This window comes from Empidonax traillii, unplaced genomic scaffold (assembly GCF_003031625.1).
Source record: "Empidonax traillii isolate 1590-97213 ecotype Southwest subspecies unplaced genomic scaffold, ASM303162v1 scaffold102:size1114253, whole genome shotgun sequence".
In the NCBI taxonomy this organism is placed as follows: domain Eukaryota; kingdom Metazoa; phylum Chordata; class Aves; order Passeriformes; family Tyrannidae; genus Empidonax; species Empidonax traillii.
Window position 1 is genome coordinate 1,069,292 of NW_020955295.1, and position 18,329 is coordinate 1,087,620.

General features: G+C 42.0%; 2 protein-coding genes across 2 annotated transcripts; one reads left to right on the forward strand and one right to left on the reverse strand.

Moving 5' to 3' along the window:
- Positions 1-3,973: 3,973 nt before the first annotated feature.
- Positions 3,974-11,637, forward strand: TMEM185A (transmembrane protein 185A). The gene is made up of 7 exons (XM_027882176.1): positions 3,974-4,152; positions 6,358-6,534; positions 6,756-6,963; positions 8,435-8,518; positions 9,375-9,551; positions 9,866-9,989; positions 10,548-11,637. The coding sequence occupies exons 1-7, from the start codon at positions 4,115-4,117 to the stop codon at positions 10,790-10,792; spliced, it is 1,053 nt and encodes a 350-aa protein (XP_027737977.1). The 5' UTR covers positions 3,974-4,114; the 3' UTR covers positions 10,793-11,637.
- Positions 11,638-13,094: 1,457 nt separating this feature from the next.
- On the reverse strand, positions 13,095-15,487 carry CUNHXorf40A (chromosome unknown CXorf40A homolog). Its single transcript, XM_027882179.1, has 3 exons — positions 15,419-15,487; positions 14,926-15,209; positions 13,095-13,560 (listed from the first exon to the last, which is right to left on the reverse strand). The coding sequence occupies exons 2-3, from the start codon at positions 15,176-15,178 to the stop codon at positions 13,343-13,345; spliced, it is 471 nt and encodes a 156-aa protein (XP_027737980.1). The 5' UTR covers positions 15,179-15,209; positions 15,419-15,487; the 3' UTR covers positions 13,095-13,342.
- Positions 15,488-18,329: the final 2,842 nt, after the last annotated feature.

Below are 18,329 nucleotides of genomic sequence, written 5' to 3' on the forward strand. Positions count from 1 at the left end.
GCATCTGCATAGACTTTCAGTTTGTTAACATTCTTATGACAAATGATAAGATGCCATTGTAGTCTATCCTTTGCAGTCTGATCTGCAGAGCTGTGCACTAGAAAACACATTGTGGACCTTAGTTAATATTATTCCTAATCCAAAAATATTCATTATAAGCCTTTATTTCATATACAGGCGTTTATCCATGGCTGAAGCGAGTCAAACAGATCTGTCCACCTGCAGCACGTTCTGTGTCTCCCCAAGCTCTAAGTCAGTGATCTCACACCATGAGTTTTCCCAAGCACGTGTAGTGCACATGGGAGCTGTTTCTAAGATACTATTTAGACTGACTTCAGAGTACTGGGCAATAGGAAAGGCAGGTGCTGTTACCACCACCAGAAGCAATGAATCAAAGGCACACCTCAGCCATGGTTTCTCCCATTTCCTGTTTGGCCTATCAACATGGCAAATTAGGCAGCTCTGTCTCTGATGTGCTGGCCAGAAAAGAGATGGGTGGATTGAGGAACTGGATGTTCTTCCTGACCCTCCCTTCACCCATTTTAGGAAATGTGCCTGCAACTGAGGCCCTGCTCAAGGAAATCACACTGTCCCAAGTGCTTAGTGAGGGCAGACAAGAACAGTGCAATGTTACCCCTATGAAGTAACTTTCAGGCACACGAGCACTGACACAGACAATTTCTCAAGTTACAGGGTGAGCATAATAAAGAGATAAGGCCTCCAAACAGGAAAGCCTGTGTAAACAAATGTCATGTAAGGTTACTAAATTCTTTAATATGGATGGCTGTCAAGGGCTGGCCTATTATTTAAACATCTACAAATTCTGTTTTGTTTTTATTTGAGATTAGTAGTTGCTGCAGATTTCAGAGGCTGTTTTGAATGGCATTCACAGTGTAGTTACAACATACAGTTGTTAAAAACCCCCAAATAATCTGGCTCCCATTTATTGTTAATAATGAAATCTAAACGACCCTCTAAACTTCCCCTTTCTACAACTCCCTTAGAGGGGAAGTGAATAATCTCATCAGTATTCAGGTATTGCTAACAGGAAGGTCACCTTCTGTTAAGCAACTCTCCATTTCAAACATTAAAACCTTGCAATTAGTAATTTGACAAGGACACCAAAGCACATGACTACTTTGCTCTGACTAAGGTGACGTTTTCTGTATTGTAATTCTACTTACAAAGCATAAGAGGAGTGATTCCTGCGAAGGGGCAGGTCCTGCCTCTCATATATGTGCAAACTGGGGGATACAAAGGAAGTGTCATGAAGGTGGAAGCATGGGGGAGGATAAACAGGGATCTGTAATTAGGCAGAGGAAGGTAGAATTAAAAATTGCTCAAGGTTAGGATAAAGTCTTTCAGAAATTAGCAAGGACTTGCTAGTCCTTATGATTCTTTTAATGACGCATGATATCATGCTTCACTAAAACAACAGCAGTAAGACCAACAGACGTAGCACTAACAATTGTAATAGTGTGTAACAGTGTCTTTTGAGAAGATCAGACTCTTTCTTTCTCTACTATCTCCTTTGTTCACAGTTCACCTTAGGGAACTAATCCTTGATGGAGGAGATTCAGAACTACAAAAGCATCTTTGCTCACAGCCATTGCAGACATTTCTGGCACTGCTCTGAGTTTGCTGTGTAGGAGGCTGGTTCTGTTACTACGCCAGTAGGTTCCAAATTCTGCTTCACAAGACCATACAAGGTGATCTACAGCAACCCATGAGTAATACTGGTTCATGTGCTGAAAGATACCTCCAGGAGCATCCCATCCACCTGTCAGGCATGACCCCAGTACACAGCAAGCTCCACAGCAGGCTTTCTGCTTCTTGAGAAGCACATTTCCACCACAGTCAGTTTCCCAATTCAATATGTAACAGATTAAGATACAATTTACAATGTATTCAGGAATTGGGACTACCCTGAGTAAGGCCGCAGGATGGAATAGCTCGTGTCTGGTTACTGAAATAGTTATTCTACATTTCAATGTTTTTGTTAGTTTAAAAGCAGAGAAACCCAAAGATTATTTCTGTGTAATGTGCTCCTTGATCTCCTACAATAGCTGTAGTGTACTGGATCCCAAAGGCCCTGTGCTGAGCTCACTCAGTGCTTTTAAGCATGACACTTCAGCAAGGTAACTTATCTGTTCTGGATAGAATCTTTTCCCTTGAGTCAGTGAGACTCAGAAGTGTTTTGCAGGAGCTGTTTGCCCTTTCCAAACGTTATTTTTCCCATAATTTGTCAGTAGTATTCTACGGTTCAAAAGGTTCAGGTAAAAACCACACAGGCACAAATGTGCCCTAGCATGTGTTGGTTCAAGTTAAATAATATCTCTGATCACTTTTAAAACAAAGGACTTCCAGCGAAATGCTCTAGTGGCAACAAGCTTTGGAAAACAGATTTGCTGGGAGGAGGTAGCCATAGTGATAACAGAGAGCAGCAGGATATGAAAACCCCAAATATCTATCAGAAATTAAATGGAAAAAGAGGGGAGTAGAATAAAGACAAAGCCCCTGCAGGTCTTAAAAGGTGAAACTGAGCATAAATTGTAACTTTATAAGCATGAGCAACCAAAAATAAGTATTGATCATGCTGCCGCAGCCCGGTGGAAGGAGAAGCAATGACAGCACGAGGTGTTCTTGCCCTGTTGTGGGTGTTTATTAACACAGGGACACCTGACGGTACAGAGTCAAGGGCACTATCCCCAACTGAGGGGAGAGCTAACCCTTATATAGGCTTTGGGGTGGAAGGATCTGGAAACTGGGAGGAGCATGGGACTAAACAACCAATGGGGGTTCAGCAACATGAATAACTTAACTAGGAGCCAATAACATGGAAGGAGGGAAACGGTAGGACCGCCCACACTGCGGCCAATCCTGGCCAATGAGGGAGAGGGAAACCTTGACCAATCAGGGAGGAGAAAATTCATGAGGGGACTAACATGTTCATACCTGTCCAAATATAATATAACAAATATAACTGGGGTACAAACATTAAAAAGCACGCATTAACAGTAAACATGATAAACACTAGTCAAATGACTACAGAACATTCTATTCATTTACGAATCAGGCCTAAACTGCCTGCAAACGTCCGTGTTATTAAGTGAGTCCTTTTACTATTTTTCATATATCGTGCGCCATTTCTTGTATTCCTCAATTCCTGCAAAAGGAGCTGTGTTATATCCAATTACTGATAAGGTGAAGCCTGATTTATCATTTTCCTGCATCACTGGCTAAAGTATATGTTGCACAGTGTTAGTACATCAGGGTGCCAGTATTGTCACCCACGTGCTGCACTGCTGCAAATTATTTCACTGCTGCAAGGCATATGGGACTCACCTCTCGTCTCCAACATCTGAAACCTGTTATTTGATTTGGTGGCATTTAAGCATTTGTCTTGTACTACTAGGAAATTGGTAGGATTTATTTACAGAGCAATGACCCAATGCCTTATTTTCATGGTTTATCTTCAACAGCTCCTAAACACAGTGGAAGGGAAAGCTGTGCAAGAAAGCTCAGGCATAGAGCAACATAAAAAACGAACAATTTGAAGCTGTGGGGAGGCAGGAATAAAACAGACTCCATAAGAAAAGAGGCACGGAGCATGACGTGTTTAAACAAGCTTCTTTTCAACAGGAAAACAAGTAATGAGTAAAACCAGCCGAACAGATGGAAAAGTACCACTAGACACATCCTTTGCAGGTGATGGTGGATCATTACGTCATGCTTTGGGCCGAGCAGCCGTACATTTTCTAGAGTCCAAGTGGCAGAACGACCTAGGAAATTCCGGGCACGGAGCACCAGGACAGGCGGGAACGCCTTCCCTGTGGCAGCGCTGAGATTGAGGAAAGGACTCCGTGCTGAGGAGAGCGTGGAGGGGCCGCGCCCTCAGAGCCCCGCCCTTCAGAACCCCGCCCCTCGGAGCCCCGCCCATCAGAGCCCCGCCCCTAAGACTCCACCCCTTTATAGCCCTGCCCCGCCCGTCAGAGCCCCTCCCCGCGCAGGCGCGCTGCCCTCCCGCGCAGGCGCGGAGGCGGCGAGGCCCGGCCCGGCCAGGCCCGAGAGCGCCCGCGGGGCTGCGCCATGAGCGCCCGGTAGAGCGGCCGCGATGAACCTGCGCGGCTTCTTCCAGGACTTCAACCCCAGGTGAGCGCGGCGCGGGCACGGCCCGCCCGGCGGGGTCGGCCCGCCACGCCGTTGGAGGGGAGTGCGGGGCCCTTGGCACCCGAGCGGAGTGCTGCCTCGGGCGGCGCCGGGAACGCGCCGGTCCCGGTTCCCTTCACGGGGTCAGCCAGGGTTGGAGGAGAGCTCTGGGATGATGGAGTTCAGCCTTCCTGGCGCCGCGGGGCTCGGTGTGTGCCCCCCGGTGCTCCTCGCCTGGTTCCCAGCCCGAATTCCAGCCTTCTCTTTTTTTTTTTTTTATTTATTGTGTAACTTTCTCAAATGACTCCGAGGCTCGTTGCGGTGTTCGCCGTGGCACTCTGGGGTGCGGAGTGGTGTGGGGAGGTTGAGCAGTCCTGGGATGGGCAGGGAGCATCCCCGGGGGCGAGTCTGCATCCCAGCTCTCCCAGAATCATCAGGTCATTGCTGCCTGGGGTTCTGCGGGCTCGCCAAGCGAGTACTGACACGTGAAACTGTTAAACTGAGAGAACGAGTTGAATTTTTTTTACTGTTACTGGATATTTTTATAACCACGGAATAGAGGCTTGCAAGTAACTCGTGTGAGGTGGGTTGAGATGCTGAGAGTCCTGGAAAAGCCCTGGGTGGAAAGAGGCCTTACATCGAGCTGTGCTCAGTCGGTTGTTTAGACAAACAAAAGGGTAACCAGCGCTCCGGGAACTGCATTGTTGCAGAGGCTGAGCCAAACAATTGAAATATGTGTGGTTGGAAGTAATGGAAAAGTAGGAGCAGAAGTCCCAGGAGCTTTGTGAAGTTTTGTTACAAGAGCGATGCTTGCAGCTTGTGTGGGTGCTGAGAGATGAACGAGCAAGCTGAAGGTTGTACTTTTGCAGAAACCTCCATCTCAAGTGTTTTGATGCTGCTGGAACGCTCGGGGGGCAGTGGTGCTTCACCACGTAGCATTTTACTGCTGTATTTATTAAGGCACCAGGAAAAGTACAAATTACACGAATATTGAATATTAAGAAGGGATGACCAGCTGAGGAAGCTGAGACAGCTCTGTTGCTGTGAAGAGGGACTGGTTTCTATCATCCCATCCCGAGGTAGCTTCATCAAGCATGTGAGGAGATGCTGGCACAGTAAATCTGCTTTTCCTTATTAAGGGGCAGATGAGACACTTGTTCTGAGTAGAGACAAAACAGATTGATATCTAAGGGTAGCAGTGCTGTTCTGATGAATGCTTTGCTATTTGATGAGAATGGAAGTGGGTAGTTGGAGGTGTTGCTGGTGGAGACAGGGTTGTATTCCTGACTGTTGCTGCTTTACTCTGTTCCTTAGGTTATCTGTGTTTTAAAATATATATAATTACTTCACTAAAGGGGTGTTGAAGCCTAATTATGTTTTTTATAAGGCAGTCTGTGAGCTTCTGGTGAATGGGTGGGTTACTTTTCCCTTCCTGTCCGAGGAGGAAGTTGCCTACTGTGTAATTATTTTGTCTGATGTTTGGTGGTAAAATAATTGCTGTGCCACTGCTCAAGTGTTCCAGATACATTTATTCATTCTTAAATTGACTAAATCATAAAATATATCAATGTAGCTATTTTAAACTAATAAGCACAATCTTCAGTATTCCAGTTAGAAACTTCAGCTTACAATCAATAACTTTGTTAAAAGTTTAACCTGTTGGGTTTTTTTCTATAGTGTTGCTTTTCGAACTGAATGTAAATATTAAAATAAAAAAAAAATCTGGAGTCTGCTCTATTAGTCTGCAGTAGCTTGTAACCTCTACTTAAAAATTGGTGAGGATACAATTTCATAAATTACGTAATTTAGTTTTTGGTGTTTGAAACTGTGTTATTTGGTTGGTAGGACAGAACACATTGTCTACAAACACATACAGCTGGTATATTTCTGAGCCTCTAATAATCCAGCTCCCTACTGGATCCTCGTGGGAGGGAACTATTTATAGCTGTCCATTCATTGAGATTGTCGTGCAAGAATGCTTTTGATGCATTCCCTCGAAGCAATGGTTTTATAAGTGAAAGAGGTGGCATGTGCTGTATTTATAATGAAATACTGGATTCCTTGCAAAGAAGTTCGACACAGGTTTTCTGTTAGGAAGTATCCCAGTTAAATTTCAGCCCTGACTGATTTTGTTATGTACAAAGCTCATGGGAAGTTGCCTGCTGTGATTTCTGATTCTGTTTTTTTGTTTGCTTGTTTATTTAATAGCAAATTCCTTATTTATGCCTGCCTGCTGCTCTTCTCTGTGTTGCTCTCTCTACGTCTGGATGACAAAATTCAGTGGAGTTACTGGGCTGTGTTTGCTCCAATATGGCTGTGGAAGTTGATGGTGATCGTCGGTGCCTCGGTGGGAACAGGAGTATGGGCTCGGAACCCACAGTACCGGTAAGCTGAGGGTGTTTCTTTGGCAGAACAGAGGGAAAATCATGTGTGCTCTGTACTGAATTCAGTTCATAAATGGGTTTTTTAACAGCATAAGAGCATCTAGAACATTTGTTTCCAACATTATTAAAATAATTATCATCAACTTAGCAAGTGTCTTGTTTGTGGGATAGCGTGCTTTCTCTTTGGCAAGTAAATTGAATGCTTCCTTATCCTCTCTCCAGAGCAGAAGGAGAAACCTGTGTGGAGTTCAAAGCTATGTTAATTGCAGTAGGCATCCACCTGCTACTGCTGATGTTTGAAGTCCTGGTGTGTGACAGGATCGAAAGAGGAACCCATTTCTGGCTTCTGGTCTTCATGCCGCTGTTCTTTGTGTCTCCAGTGTCAGTTGCCGCTTGTGTGTGGGGATTCCGACACGACAGGTCCCTGGAGGTGAGGCTTCATAATGGGGTGTGTGATACTCGTGGCAATGCAGGACCAGCTCTGTGACAGTTTGACTCTCAAAAAGTGGGATATGTAGGACTGCATCAGTCCAATTAATTGTTTGCACTCACCTGCAAGTGTGCATGAAAATCACGATCAGGAATAATATCTCTAACATCATTCTCTAACAATAGCCTAGGGTGAGTTTATCTCTAGAGAGAGAAACATTTATGCTAAGTGATTGTTAGGATGGCTGGTAAACTGATACTTTAAGTTGCTCATTTTAAAACAGTTGCCTATAGAATTTTATTTTGCAGGGGTTTATTCACAGTTAACCATTCCTAAAAGTAAAACTTGTGTTGAAGTACTTGCCTTCTACTGGATGATGCTTGATTGCCCATTGATTTACAGATGACTGCACAGCTGCCAAGTACTGGCAGAAGAAAGTGGAATCCATAAAAGGCAACAGCTGTCTCTACTCATTCTTATAATGTTTTTTTTTTTTAGTCTTTTATCATCTTCAGTTAGTGCTGTTCTACTTTCTTTTCTTTTTATTCTGTGAAGATGTCATTATTTCCCTTTGATTTGCTAGAAACATAAGAGGGGCCTGTCTTTAATCCAGGACATTAATTTTGGACATGAGTAATCAAAGTAGCTGTTAATTTATTATTATTCTCAGAAGTATTTAATCTGAAATATTGTCTGCTCATTCCTGTTCTGCAACTGATTAGGTGATACAATGGTGGGGTTTTGTCTCTGTATTCATGGTGGGCTCAGAAAAAGTATTCTTTTATGTGTTACACTATTTTTATAGTCTTAAAAAGTATAATGAAGGGTTGTTTCTCATAGTGGCAAGTGGGACTCACAAAAAGCTTTCATTAACATTTTAGTGAGAAGTATTGTTTTTCTCTATTGCTGCAAACCCCATGTCTTCAGTGTCATTTAAAATATCTCAGTTATACAGTAAATGATTGAATTTGGATATCATCTTCCAATATTGTATGTATTTCTTTTTTCCCCCCAGATAAAGCTGGGACTTCTAAACTGGACTGTTGATAGTTCTGTCCATTATTGAATCTACTAAGCAATATCTTAAAAGATTAATTTTGCTAATTTTAAATTGAAGGTCTTTTTACTACTGAATTCTAGCATTATTTCTTATATGAAGAAAGTAGTTGTTTTCTGATGCTTTGCTTTTTTCAGTCTGATTAGTTAGGCTTTTCTTATTTCTCTAATCTCCCTACATGTTAAATACCAGGAAGGTCATTCCTTGGAAGCAGCTGACTCTACAGTTACTTGGTTGGGATCACACCCTTACAAATTCAGGGATGCTTAGTTATAGCTAAATGTAAATGCAGTGTAATTTTCATATTGCAGAGATGAACATGGAGTCAGGGAAATCCTTTGACAGACTCCTTGGTTATCTTGGAAATAGCTTTATCGTGCTAAGAGTTAACTAATGTTTTTTTTCTTTTTCTAGCTGGAAATCTTGTGTTCAGTCAATATTCTACAGTTCATTTTTATTGCACTCAGACTAGATGAGATCATCAAATGGCCATGGCTTGTACGTAACAAGTGTTTTCTTCTTATCTTTGTTTAAATGCTGAATTTCATAAAGATATTTACTCTTGGGAGTAGTTATATGTGATTAGTCCATGACAACATTTTTGCTTGCTTAGCAATCCTTCACTGAAGGTCTGGCATTTCATTCAGTGGTCATGGTCATTGGAGGTTGTTCTTTGGGCATTTCACCTTCTGAGGGAGAGGAATGTGCCACCAACTGCAGTTGATCTCTGAGCAGTAGTTGAAAGACAAATCCTAACCAAAGTTTCCAATGGGAACAGTAAACTAGCCCTGAAAATGATTGGTGAGGTACAGAATGTGTTGGTAAATAAATAGTTTTATTTGTTGTGTTACCATTGACTGTGCAAATGGTCACTGTAAACTGCTGAGATGTCCTATCCCAAGTGCCTTTAGAATGCAAAAGTGCTGTTTCTGTGTCTGGATTTTTGTAAACTACCATAAAGCTGATAATCTGGCATGGTTATATCTGCCCTTTCTCTTTTCCAAAAAATTTGACAAAGGATCGAACCCCTTCCAAATACAGTGTCCACTGTAGGAAATACTTGCTCAAGTCAATTTCAAATACAATTTGAGCCCACGTAAAAGCATGAAGTCTTACTGAAGTTGAACTGCATTGACCTTATTTTAAATTGTTTCATCTTCATGGGGTTAGAAAGCTCAGAGAGCTGATATGGCTTGTAACAGCATGATTGAATTTGATGCTCTTCTGTTAGAGATTACATTAGTTACAGACCTAAATTTCTTTTTCTTGTTTAGACTTAATATGTATACTTGCTTTATTTAAAAAAAAAAAAAACAACCACACCTGAAACAAATGAAATCTTTCTCTCCCTCAGGTTGTTTGTGTTCCACTGTGGATCTTGATGTCCTTCCTGTGCCTGGTAGTGCTCTATTACATCGTGTGGTCTGTCCTGTTCCTGCGCTCTATGGATGTGATCGCTGAGCAGAGGAGGACACACATCACGATGGCTGTCAGCTGGATGACAATTGTAGTTCCACTGCTCACATTTGAGGTTGGAAAAGTGTAATGACTTTGATGTGTCTTATTCTTTTTTTCAAGGAGTGATGAATATTGGGGTTTTTAACTTATTGGAATGAGAATGCTGGTTTTTTTGTTTTGGAATAAAATATTAACAGCAAATGTGTTCTGTAGAGCTTTTTTGAGTGAAATCTGCATTGCATTGGAACTGTAGCTACGTGCTTCTGTGGAGACCATTTTCTCCCACAGAAGTGTGAAGTTAAAGATCTGAAATCAGCTTATTCTTTAAGCAGCTTGGAATTGAGTATTGCAACTAAACTGACACTGTTTTGGTTTTTTGCCATTTAGATCTTGCTAGTACACAGACTGGATGGGCATAATTCTTTTTCCTTCATACCCATATTTGTTCCTCTCTGGCTTTCACTGATAACATTAATGGCAACAACGTTTGGACAAAAAGGAGGAAATCACTGTAAGTATTTCAAAATCCTTGAAACAGATTGCAAATCAATGCTTAAATATATTTTATTAAGATTTTTATTTTCAAAAAGGGCTTTTCTTTGTATATTCTCATAAAATAATTCACATGTGTTTCTTAGACTGTTGTTTTCAGATGATTACAGAAAGTTTTGAGTGCTTACAGTGTCATCCCATGTGGCACTTCTTGCTGTGATTGAGATGCAAAGTCCTTTGTGTTCTTTCTCTGTACTGATGTGACCTGACACTGTGTAACGTGTGAAATGAAATGGATTCTTGCTGTGCCAGTATAACTGTAATTTACAGAGAGGGATATACACACAGGCATGTGTGTGCCAATGCATGCCCATATTCTGTATGTATATATGTGTATATAACCTGAACTGTGATGTTGTGGTAGGGGTAAGGAATACTCAAAAGCAGCACTAACAAATTTTATATTATTCACATGCAAACAATCAAGAGAACTTGAATGAGATTGCACAGTCTGCTGCTTAATTATGTGTTCATTCTGTTTTTCAGTAACATGAAATAATTTTCCCTTTTCTTTTAGGGTGGTTTGGAATTCGCAAAGACTTTTGCCAGTTCCTACTTGAAATTTTCCCATTCTTACGAGAATATGGAAATATTTCTTACGATCTTCATCATGAAGATAATGAGGAGACAGAAGAAACACCACTGCCTGAACCACCAAAAATTGCACCAATGTTTCGAAAAAAGACTGGAGTGGTCATTACACAGAGTCCTGGAAAATATGTGATTCCACCTCCCAAGTTAAACATTGATATGCCAGATTAAGATGACAGTAGCATATTAAACTTGAACTGGTCATCAGCAGACAAATGTATTTCATCTCATGCCTTGTCCCAATTCCTTTAAAGTAGGTATTGCTGAATCAGTGGCTTGGATTACACAAATCAGAGATCTCGAAGATAATCTGAGAGCTTTTCCAGAGAATTGTGGTTGTCTAATTTGTGAACCTTCCTAACGGGTTGGTTGCACGCTTGCCTGTATAGTATTTATATGAACATTTTTAGCAGTGTAATATATTGTTTAAAAGTCTTGTTGTGTACAGTATAAGTATTATCTAAAAGTATTTTTTTAAAAACCCTGTATGAAATGCCTATGCTATTCCAGGTGTCTTTTAGGTCCTAAATATACACTTGATTTTTGTGTCTCTTTTAAATGCTTTGGGGATGCCTTAGCATAGTACCTCTTTACTGCTTTTTTCTGTTCAGCCACAATCATTGTCTCAACCACAGAGGCACAAGAGTGTTGCTCTTCTAGGCAACAATGGAAAGCTTTTTTTGGGGGTGGAGAAGTAGAATATATGGCAACTTACATGTTGCTTTTGAATTAGCCATGTAAATTTTCATGTAAGTTTTGCACTGGCTTGGGAGTCACATGTTGCTTTTGCTGTTTTTCCAGTTTCACATTTTGATTCTTCCTGAGCAGCGTGTACACCATTCTCCCATTAGTCTGGCTGCTTAATAAGCTGTTCCCCATTGCATTGTGTGCAGTCTGTGCCAGAAACGTTTGTTGTAGGTCTCACAGCTGTTGGTTAGGTATGAATACCATAGCTTGGTCTTCGTGACCAACTTTGTGTTGGTTGGTGTAAATGATTAAACTTTTCAAGACAGGAACTCATTGGTGTTGCTATAGCATTTTCTTGTCTGAAGAAAGACCTGCTTTGACAGTGTCTTGGACCTACAGGTGCTTTGGAGAAACAGACTCTATGAAATCTGTAGTCCTGTAGTGTACAAAAACATGTCTGATATTCCCAGATCCTTGCAGCTGCTCTCTGTGTTTAACTAACCCCGGGTTTTGGTAGTTTAAATACCATGGATTATGTTTCTTTAGCGTTAGCATGGCAGTAAGAGCAGGGACATTTTTGCATGTGTGTTAAGTGTACACCTGGAAAACTTGGATGTGGTGCTTCCATTCTTGATGCTGCAGGGCTCCCTCATCCTGCCTGTGGAGCATCTACTGGCTGAAACCCAGCCCAGCACTGTCCTATTCCACACCTTATATTTTGCTGCAGTTTTATTTGCTTTGTGGCTTGAGTTAAAAAAAAAAAATCTGTAAATGAAAACCAACAAGCGATATTCAACATTTGCTGCTGCTGTTTCATGTCATTGGGACACTGGATGCTGCATGGGTGTCCTAGTGATGACTGAGAACTTTCCCTTGGGATTCTCAGTCAGTTGGTCACTTCCCTTTCAGCTGGCTGTCTGCAGGGCCATCTGGCTGCTAAGGTAAATGGCTTCAGCTGAAAAATTTGCTGAAACCAAGAGAAAAGAATTTAGGATTGAGCTTTCCTCATCGGAAACTTCATGTGATTCTGTTCTGGCCAATGGAGTTGAGTCAAGCTTGACTTCATCCAGCATGTGACAGAAGAGCAGTTGGTGACACTGCCTTTGGATCTCCAATAGAAGGAAGGTCTCTACAGACCATCTGAGCAACACTGAAGAGATCATCTGAATCCATCTGAGGAGAGCTCTAGCCAAAGCAATGCCTCCACATATTTCAGCTTTCCAGAGCAGCACTGGGATGGTGTTGAGAGCAATTCGTTTGAGTCCCTTCAGTGGGGTGACAAGGCAAAGTGTGTAGTTAGTGATTCATGAAGAGTTGTTCAAAGGAATGACTTGCCAGCAGGAGGAACAGCGAGGAAGGTACGTTGGGTCCTCTGTGCAAACTACATGTTCATTCCATGCTGAAGTGGCTGACAGTGGTGGTTGGGTTTGTAGATCAGTTTGTATGGTTTTGAAAGATTACTGGTATTTTTCATTATAAAGGAGAGAAAGAAATGTAATACTTGCTTCACTTCATTTTTACCAAGCACCTCCTTTCTCATAATGGCCTTGCAACATTTGTCAGGTCACAGAGCTGGATCCTTCATATGTTCATCTTGTGTACTTCCCTGGGAGTGGAAACAATCTGTCCTTAAAGTAGGCTTAGGAGTGGACTGTAAGACAGATGCTCTAGTAATGATGGCAGCCTGCTTTTAAGCACTATTTTCCTATAATCAGAGATGCAAGCATCATATAATACAGTTTTATTTACTCACATTTTAAGCTGGCACACAATACAAAAGGATGTATTTAAAAAAATGGCATTTACTTAGTTGTTTATATAGAAAAATCTAGAAAACACATTAATAATTTCCACTAATAGTCATAAAAATCACATCTGGCTTGTTTCGCCTTGAAAGACCAGTTCTTCAAACGTATTTGCCATTTCAACCAGTTTTGGAAGGGAATCCTAAACAAGATGCTGATGTATTCAAGATGCTGACTTGTGAATTACAAGTTTGCTTTTAGGCAGGAAGACAGTAGTAAGGGGCAACACCTACACTTCTGAAGGGATCAGTTCTTCAGGGATGTCCACCTGCCACACACCTGTTCTCCCTCTGGCAGGAAGTGGTTCCAGGAGCCATCTAGGATTTGAAACAACAGTCAAGTATTTTTCTTCTAGATTACCGAGGACAGCCTTGTTTTCCAGCTCCAGAATCTCTTCAGGAGGCAGGTTTTCTGGATACAGTGATGTCTCTCCAACGTCAATTACTCCTGTATTGTAAAATTAAAATACAGAATTAGTTGCCTGTTTGATCTCCAAGAGAAGTTTTCCAGAAGTTACCCTCCCTGAGGGCACGCAGAACAGCCACTGTTACCAAAGGCACAGCCAGAGCTGTGCACACCTCCAGGCTGTGCCTTTTGCTGCAGAAGATGGCCCAGGTGACTGACCCCAAATGGGTGGAGAACAGAAGCACCCACTTATAATCACCAGAACTTGGTGATACTCTGAAAAGCAGTCTGCATCTAAGGAGATACAGCTGCTACCAAAACTCCTGAGCTACATTTGGCCTTGAAACAGATTCATTAAAGCATAAAACTCTCTCTGCCCCTCTCAGGATACTATTCTATTAACATTTTAAAATCATTAAACTATACGGAAATTCCTGCTGTCTGGAAACCTTTTCATGTCACAAAAGGGAATTTCTATAGTGCTTAATGATTAAAAATGTTAAATAAAGATCAAAGAAGCTTTGATACCTACTCTGCAGTTGAGTGTGCAACTTATGCCAAATCTGCATATTATGTAGGACCTACAGTTTTCAGCACCAAAAAACCACAACAATTTTTCAGTGTGATAGAAGTAATTTGTTGTGTCGGAATAGCTACAAATACTCAAATGACAATGAAAGACAGATGGTTTAACAAATATACCGACATAGAAATGGTGCAAAATGACTGCTGGATAAAAACTTTGTAAGTGTACAGAGCAGCAATATCCACTGTATGTCACAGTATGTCACGATGTACACAATGAAACATCACTCCATCCTGTGTTACAGAAACAAACTTCTTCACTGCCCAAATACTGTGTGTTTCAGTGAAACTGAAATAGGATTTATGTAATTACTTATGTAATACTCTAAAATGACATGCAAATCGTCATGACTTCACTTGATCATGAGTACTGCAAGAGTTTGTCAGCTCAGAATGCAAGTGTGGAATTGACATTTATCATCTTGAAACAAAATAGTGTGCAACCTGTGTTATCTTACTGCATGACCAGTTAGCACAAATGCATTTACTTCTTATACAGACTTCCGAGTTGTAGCCTGAAATTTTAAGTAGAGTGAGTGTTTTTAGAAGACAGAGGCCTGACTAAAATTCTTCAACCTAAAGGTGAAAGATACCTCACATTTCCAACACAATGAAATAGTACAAGTTTTACTGACAACTTCCCTTGCTGCCCTCAGCCTACACGAACTGAAAAAGAACCCTCCCCCCTTCACAATTCAGGCTCCACTCCTTGAGAGTGCTTTAAAAAAAAGTCATAATGAGCACAACCACGTGAAGCACTCGTGTAATTGAATGTTAACAAACTGAAAGCTTGCTTGGAAAATAAAACCTTAGGTTGCTTACCTGCAATAACTCCTCTACCGAATTTTTCCCCTTCATCCAACAAATCTTGCAGCTGTTTTGGTGTCATACCAAGCCTATTCAGAAGAATGTCTCTCCACGATTCGTCTTCCCAGTCCTTGACAGCGATATGAACAGCAATGGTGCAGTTCTTGTAGCCTGCTAGCAAGGGACGCCAGCGAGTCTCCACTGTTTTGATCTGGTTTAGGAGCAACCCCGCGTAGGGCTGTCGGAAGGAAAGGCACCCGAATTTCATCGCGCTGCCCGCATCGGAGCCCGTCTATTTCCTGTAAACACACGGACAGGCGGGGATGAGCCCCTCTGCAAGCGATCGGTGCCCGTGAGGAGCTCCCGGCCCCGGAGCTGCGCGGCCTCCCCGGGGGCGGCTCCGCAGGGCGGGCCGCGCTGTGCCCGCGCCCCCAAACCCGAGCACGGCCCCGGCCCCGGCCCCGCAGCCCCCGAGCACAACCATGGAGGCCCCGGGGCCGCCTCTTACCTGGGGCAGCGGCTCCGCGGCCTCCGCTGCGCTGCCCGGGCCCGCGGCGGGACGGTGGGTGCGGGCGGGGCGGGGCGGGCGGGAGGCGGGAGCGGGGCGGGTTCCCAGGCCCGGCCGTGCTGTGGGTCCTTCCCGGGGCACCGCTCTGTGTTCCCGGTCCCTGCGGGCTCTGGACCGTCCAGGGGGCCAGGTGGGGTCACGGGCTGGCTGCTTTCCTCCCCGCTTCCTTCTCCAGCCTTCCACTGGTGGGTTTGGGAGAGAATCTTCCCAAGCGCTCTCATCCAGCCCTGCTGCTTGAGGAGCATCTCGTCTGTGTGCTGTTGCTGTTCAGTTGTGTGTTGGGCATCGAGGCTTTGCCTTTCCAATACAAACATTTTGAGCAACGCGGTTATTTACTGACAACAGGTTTTTCCTGTGCCGCTCCCGTGACGGACCCTGGCCCTGTGTGAAGGCCTAGTGAGCACAGTAAAAATCAGAGACCTTACAGTAAAGGATAATTTGGATATAAAGGGGGTTAGAATAGATATGCTATTCTCTATGTGTTCAGTTTCAGTGGGCAACAAATATATATTTTTTGTCAGTGAACGCGTGTTTGTTTACAAAGTCAGCCTCCAGTGTATACAAATAAAATGATGTAATTAAGGCAGACACTAATACTGGAAATGGCTACAGATGGAGCTAGTTAAAGAGTTGAGTCCTCCTTGAATTTCTGCAGGTGTAGAAGATAAAAAAAAACCCAGATGTGTCTGTATCCAAATAGAAATCACAGGTGATGCCATCTTTCCTGGAGAGCCATATATATCAGCTGAGGGCTATAAATGTGAGAAGTGTTTGGGGAGCTGCGCAGTAGCATTTGCAAGTAAGAAAGCAGGGAGGAGAGAACATTGACCAAAAGGAGCGAGTTTGCAGTGGAAGTTAGGAGAGATAGGCAAGAGGACAAAGAAGGAAAACTGGGAGAGGAAAAAAAAAGAAAAAATGGTAATATTTATAAAAGGGAAGGGTGATGATGACCTTTGTTTTGTCCTTTCCTCCGTTGAACCACGTTTTTCAGTCATGAGAAATCTCAAAATTATTTTAACAGGAACTCAGAGATGGAAAGAGAAGAGTGATCTGCTGGAATTCCACTGGGAGAGAGATGGGCTGTTCCTTTAAGAAGGGCAGAGGAACTTCATACAGCAAAAGGTAAGATTAATGACATTTTTTGTCCTGGTCTGTGACTTTGTGAATAACAGGTATTTATAGGTAAAACTTTACCTGTAACCTTAGCATTCTGTAACTGCAGGGTTAGATGATTCTTTTCTGATGATAAGCCCTTCACGTAGCTTTTATGAGAGCCAGTTTTGGTGTACACTTTATGTATACATTCAGTGAATGTTTTGTGTTCTGTTTTGTGGCTGATAGACTTTAGCTGTTGAGACATAGTTTTTCTTATTACCGTTTTCTGAAATTTTGTGCTTCATTATCCATTTTTTCCCCTGAATATTTCCAATATCTTGTTCAAAATGTTCCAAATGGAGTAATTCTAGTCCATTATATAACACCATAGTGAGCAGAGAAGTTAATAGATGATGTGAATTTGAATTCACTGTAGCTTTTACAGGGGTATTATTTTAAATGGGTTTTTTGGCTTTAAGCTGTTTCCATCTTACTAGATGTTCATGGTTAGTTGAAGAACCTGTTGAATCTGTTTAGAGTTGCAAGTACTTAATGAGCTTTCATGGGGGTTTTGGTATTTGCTTTGGCTATTTTTCCACTATATAATTCTGGTTTATGTGAGGGTTATTTATTTTGGAGAAATATAGGCCAAAATATTTTCATGTTGTATGAAACAAAGTAGCTTTGTTTTACGCTCATGTAACTTACGGCAGGATTTTTGTATCATGTTTCATCACAGAAATAAATTTTTTTTTTTTTCTGGATTTAAGGAAAAATCCCCAAGGTACTTAAAATCTCAAGTCCGAGAGTTCTAAATAAAGTGTAAATAGCAGAAGACTTGTTTGCTTCTACCAAAGGTGAATAAGTATTGTGCTTAAAATCTCCTGTCAGAAAACTAGCTTACTTGTTTTGTAGAAACCTTGTCCCACATGTTGTGACACTCACCAGAAGACTTAAGAACAATTTGTAGCAGCACCTAAATAGAGCCCTGAAATTAGCAGTCTTTGTGTTTGCATTCAGCCTTTTGTGTGATGGTGGTAAAATGACTTTAGTGGGTTTTCTCAGGATAAAAGATAATGATTTGAAGTGTCCAACACTGACTATGATGAAGAAAATTCATTCTGATCTTAGCGGATGATCAGTTTAAGTCCTGACATCTTAGATGCACCCAATTGTTTCTTGGTTATTGTGGCTTTCACATGCTAACACCAATCCCAAATTATCTGCTCTTGGTGCAGTACCTCACATGTTTATAATCTCAGTAACAGGAAATTCTGCAACTTGTGTACATACTCCTGTAACATATACTTCATTTCAGTGTTTCTGTATTAGCTCTTCTTAGCACGTCCCCAAGTTTAATTTTGATAGAATAAAGACTGCATAGTTCCCATTACAGAACGTGTTACTGCTTTCTGAGGAGCTCAAACAATGCCTGGTACATCATTTTTCAGGAGTCAGGTCTGATCTCATCTAGATAGGCAAGCATTGCTGTGTTGTTTGTCACATCCTCTTAGCAGCTGATTTTACAGGACTCAGTGCACAGCAATAGGGGCTGGGATATCTTGGGTCAAAATCAGGTCGAGGGAGTTGATCAGCTGCAGTTCATTTCAGACCCAGGGACAGATTTGGTGGAGGATGTTCCACGATACGGAGGTCAAAACTGAAATTCTAGGTGGTAACAACCCATGAAATACAATTCAATACAATTATTTGTAGTGAGTGGTCACTGTTTAATAGTTGACATTCACAAGAATCT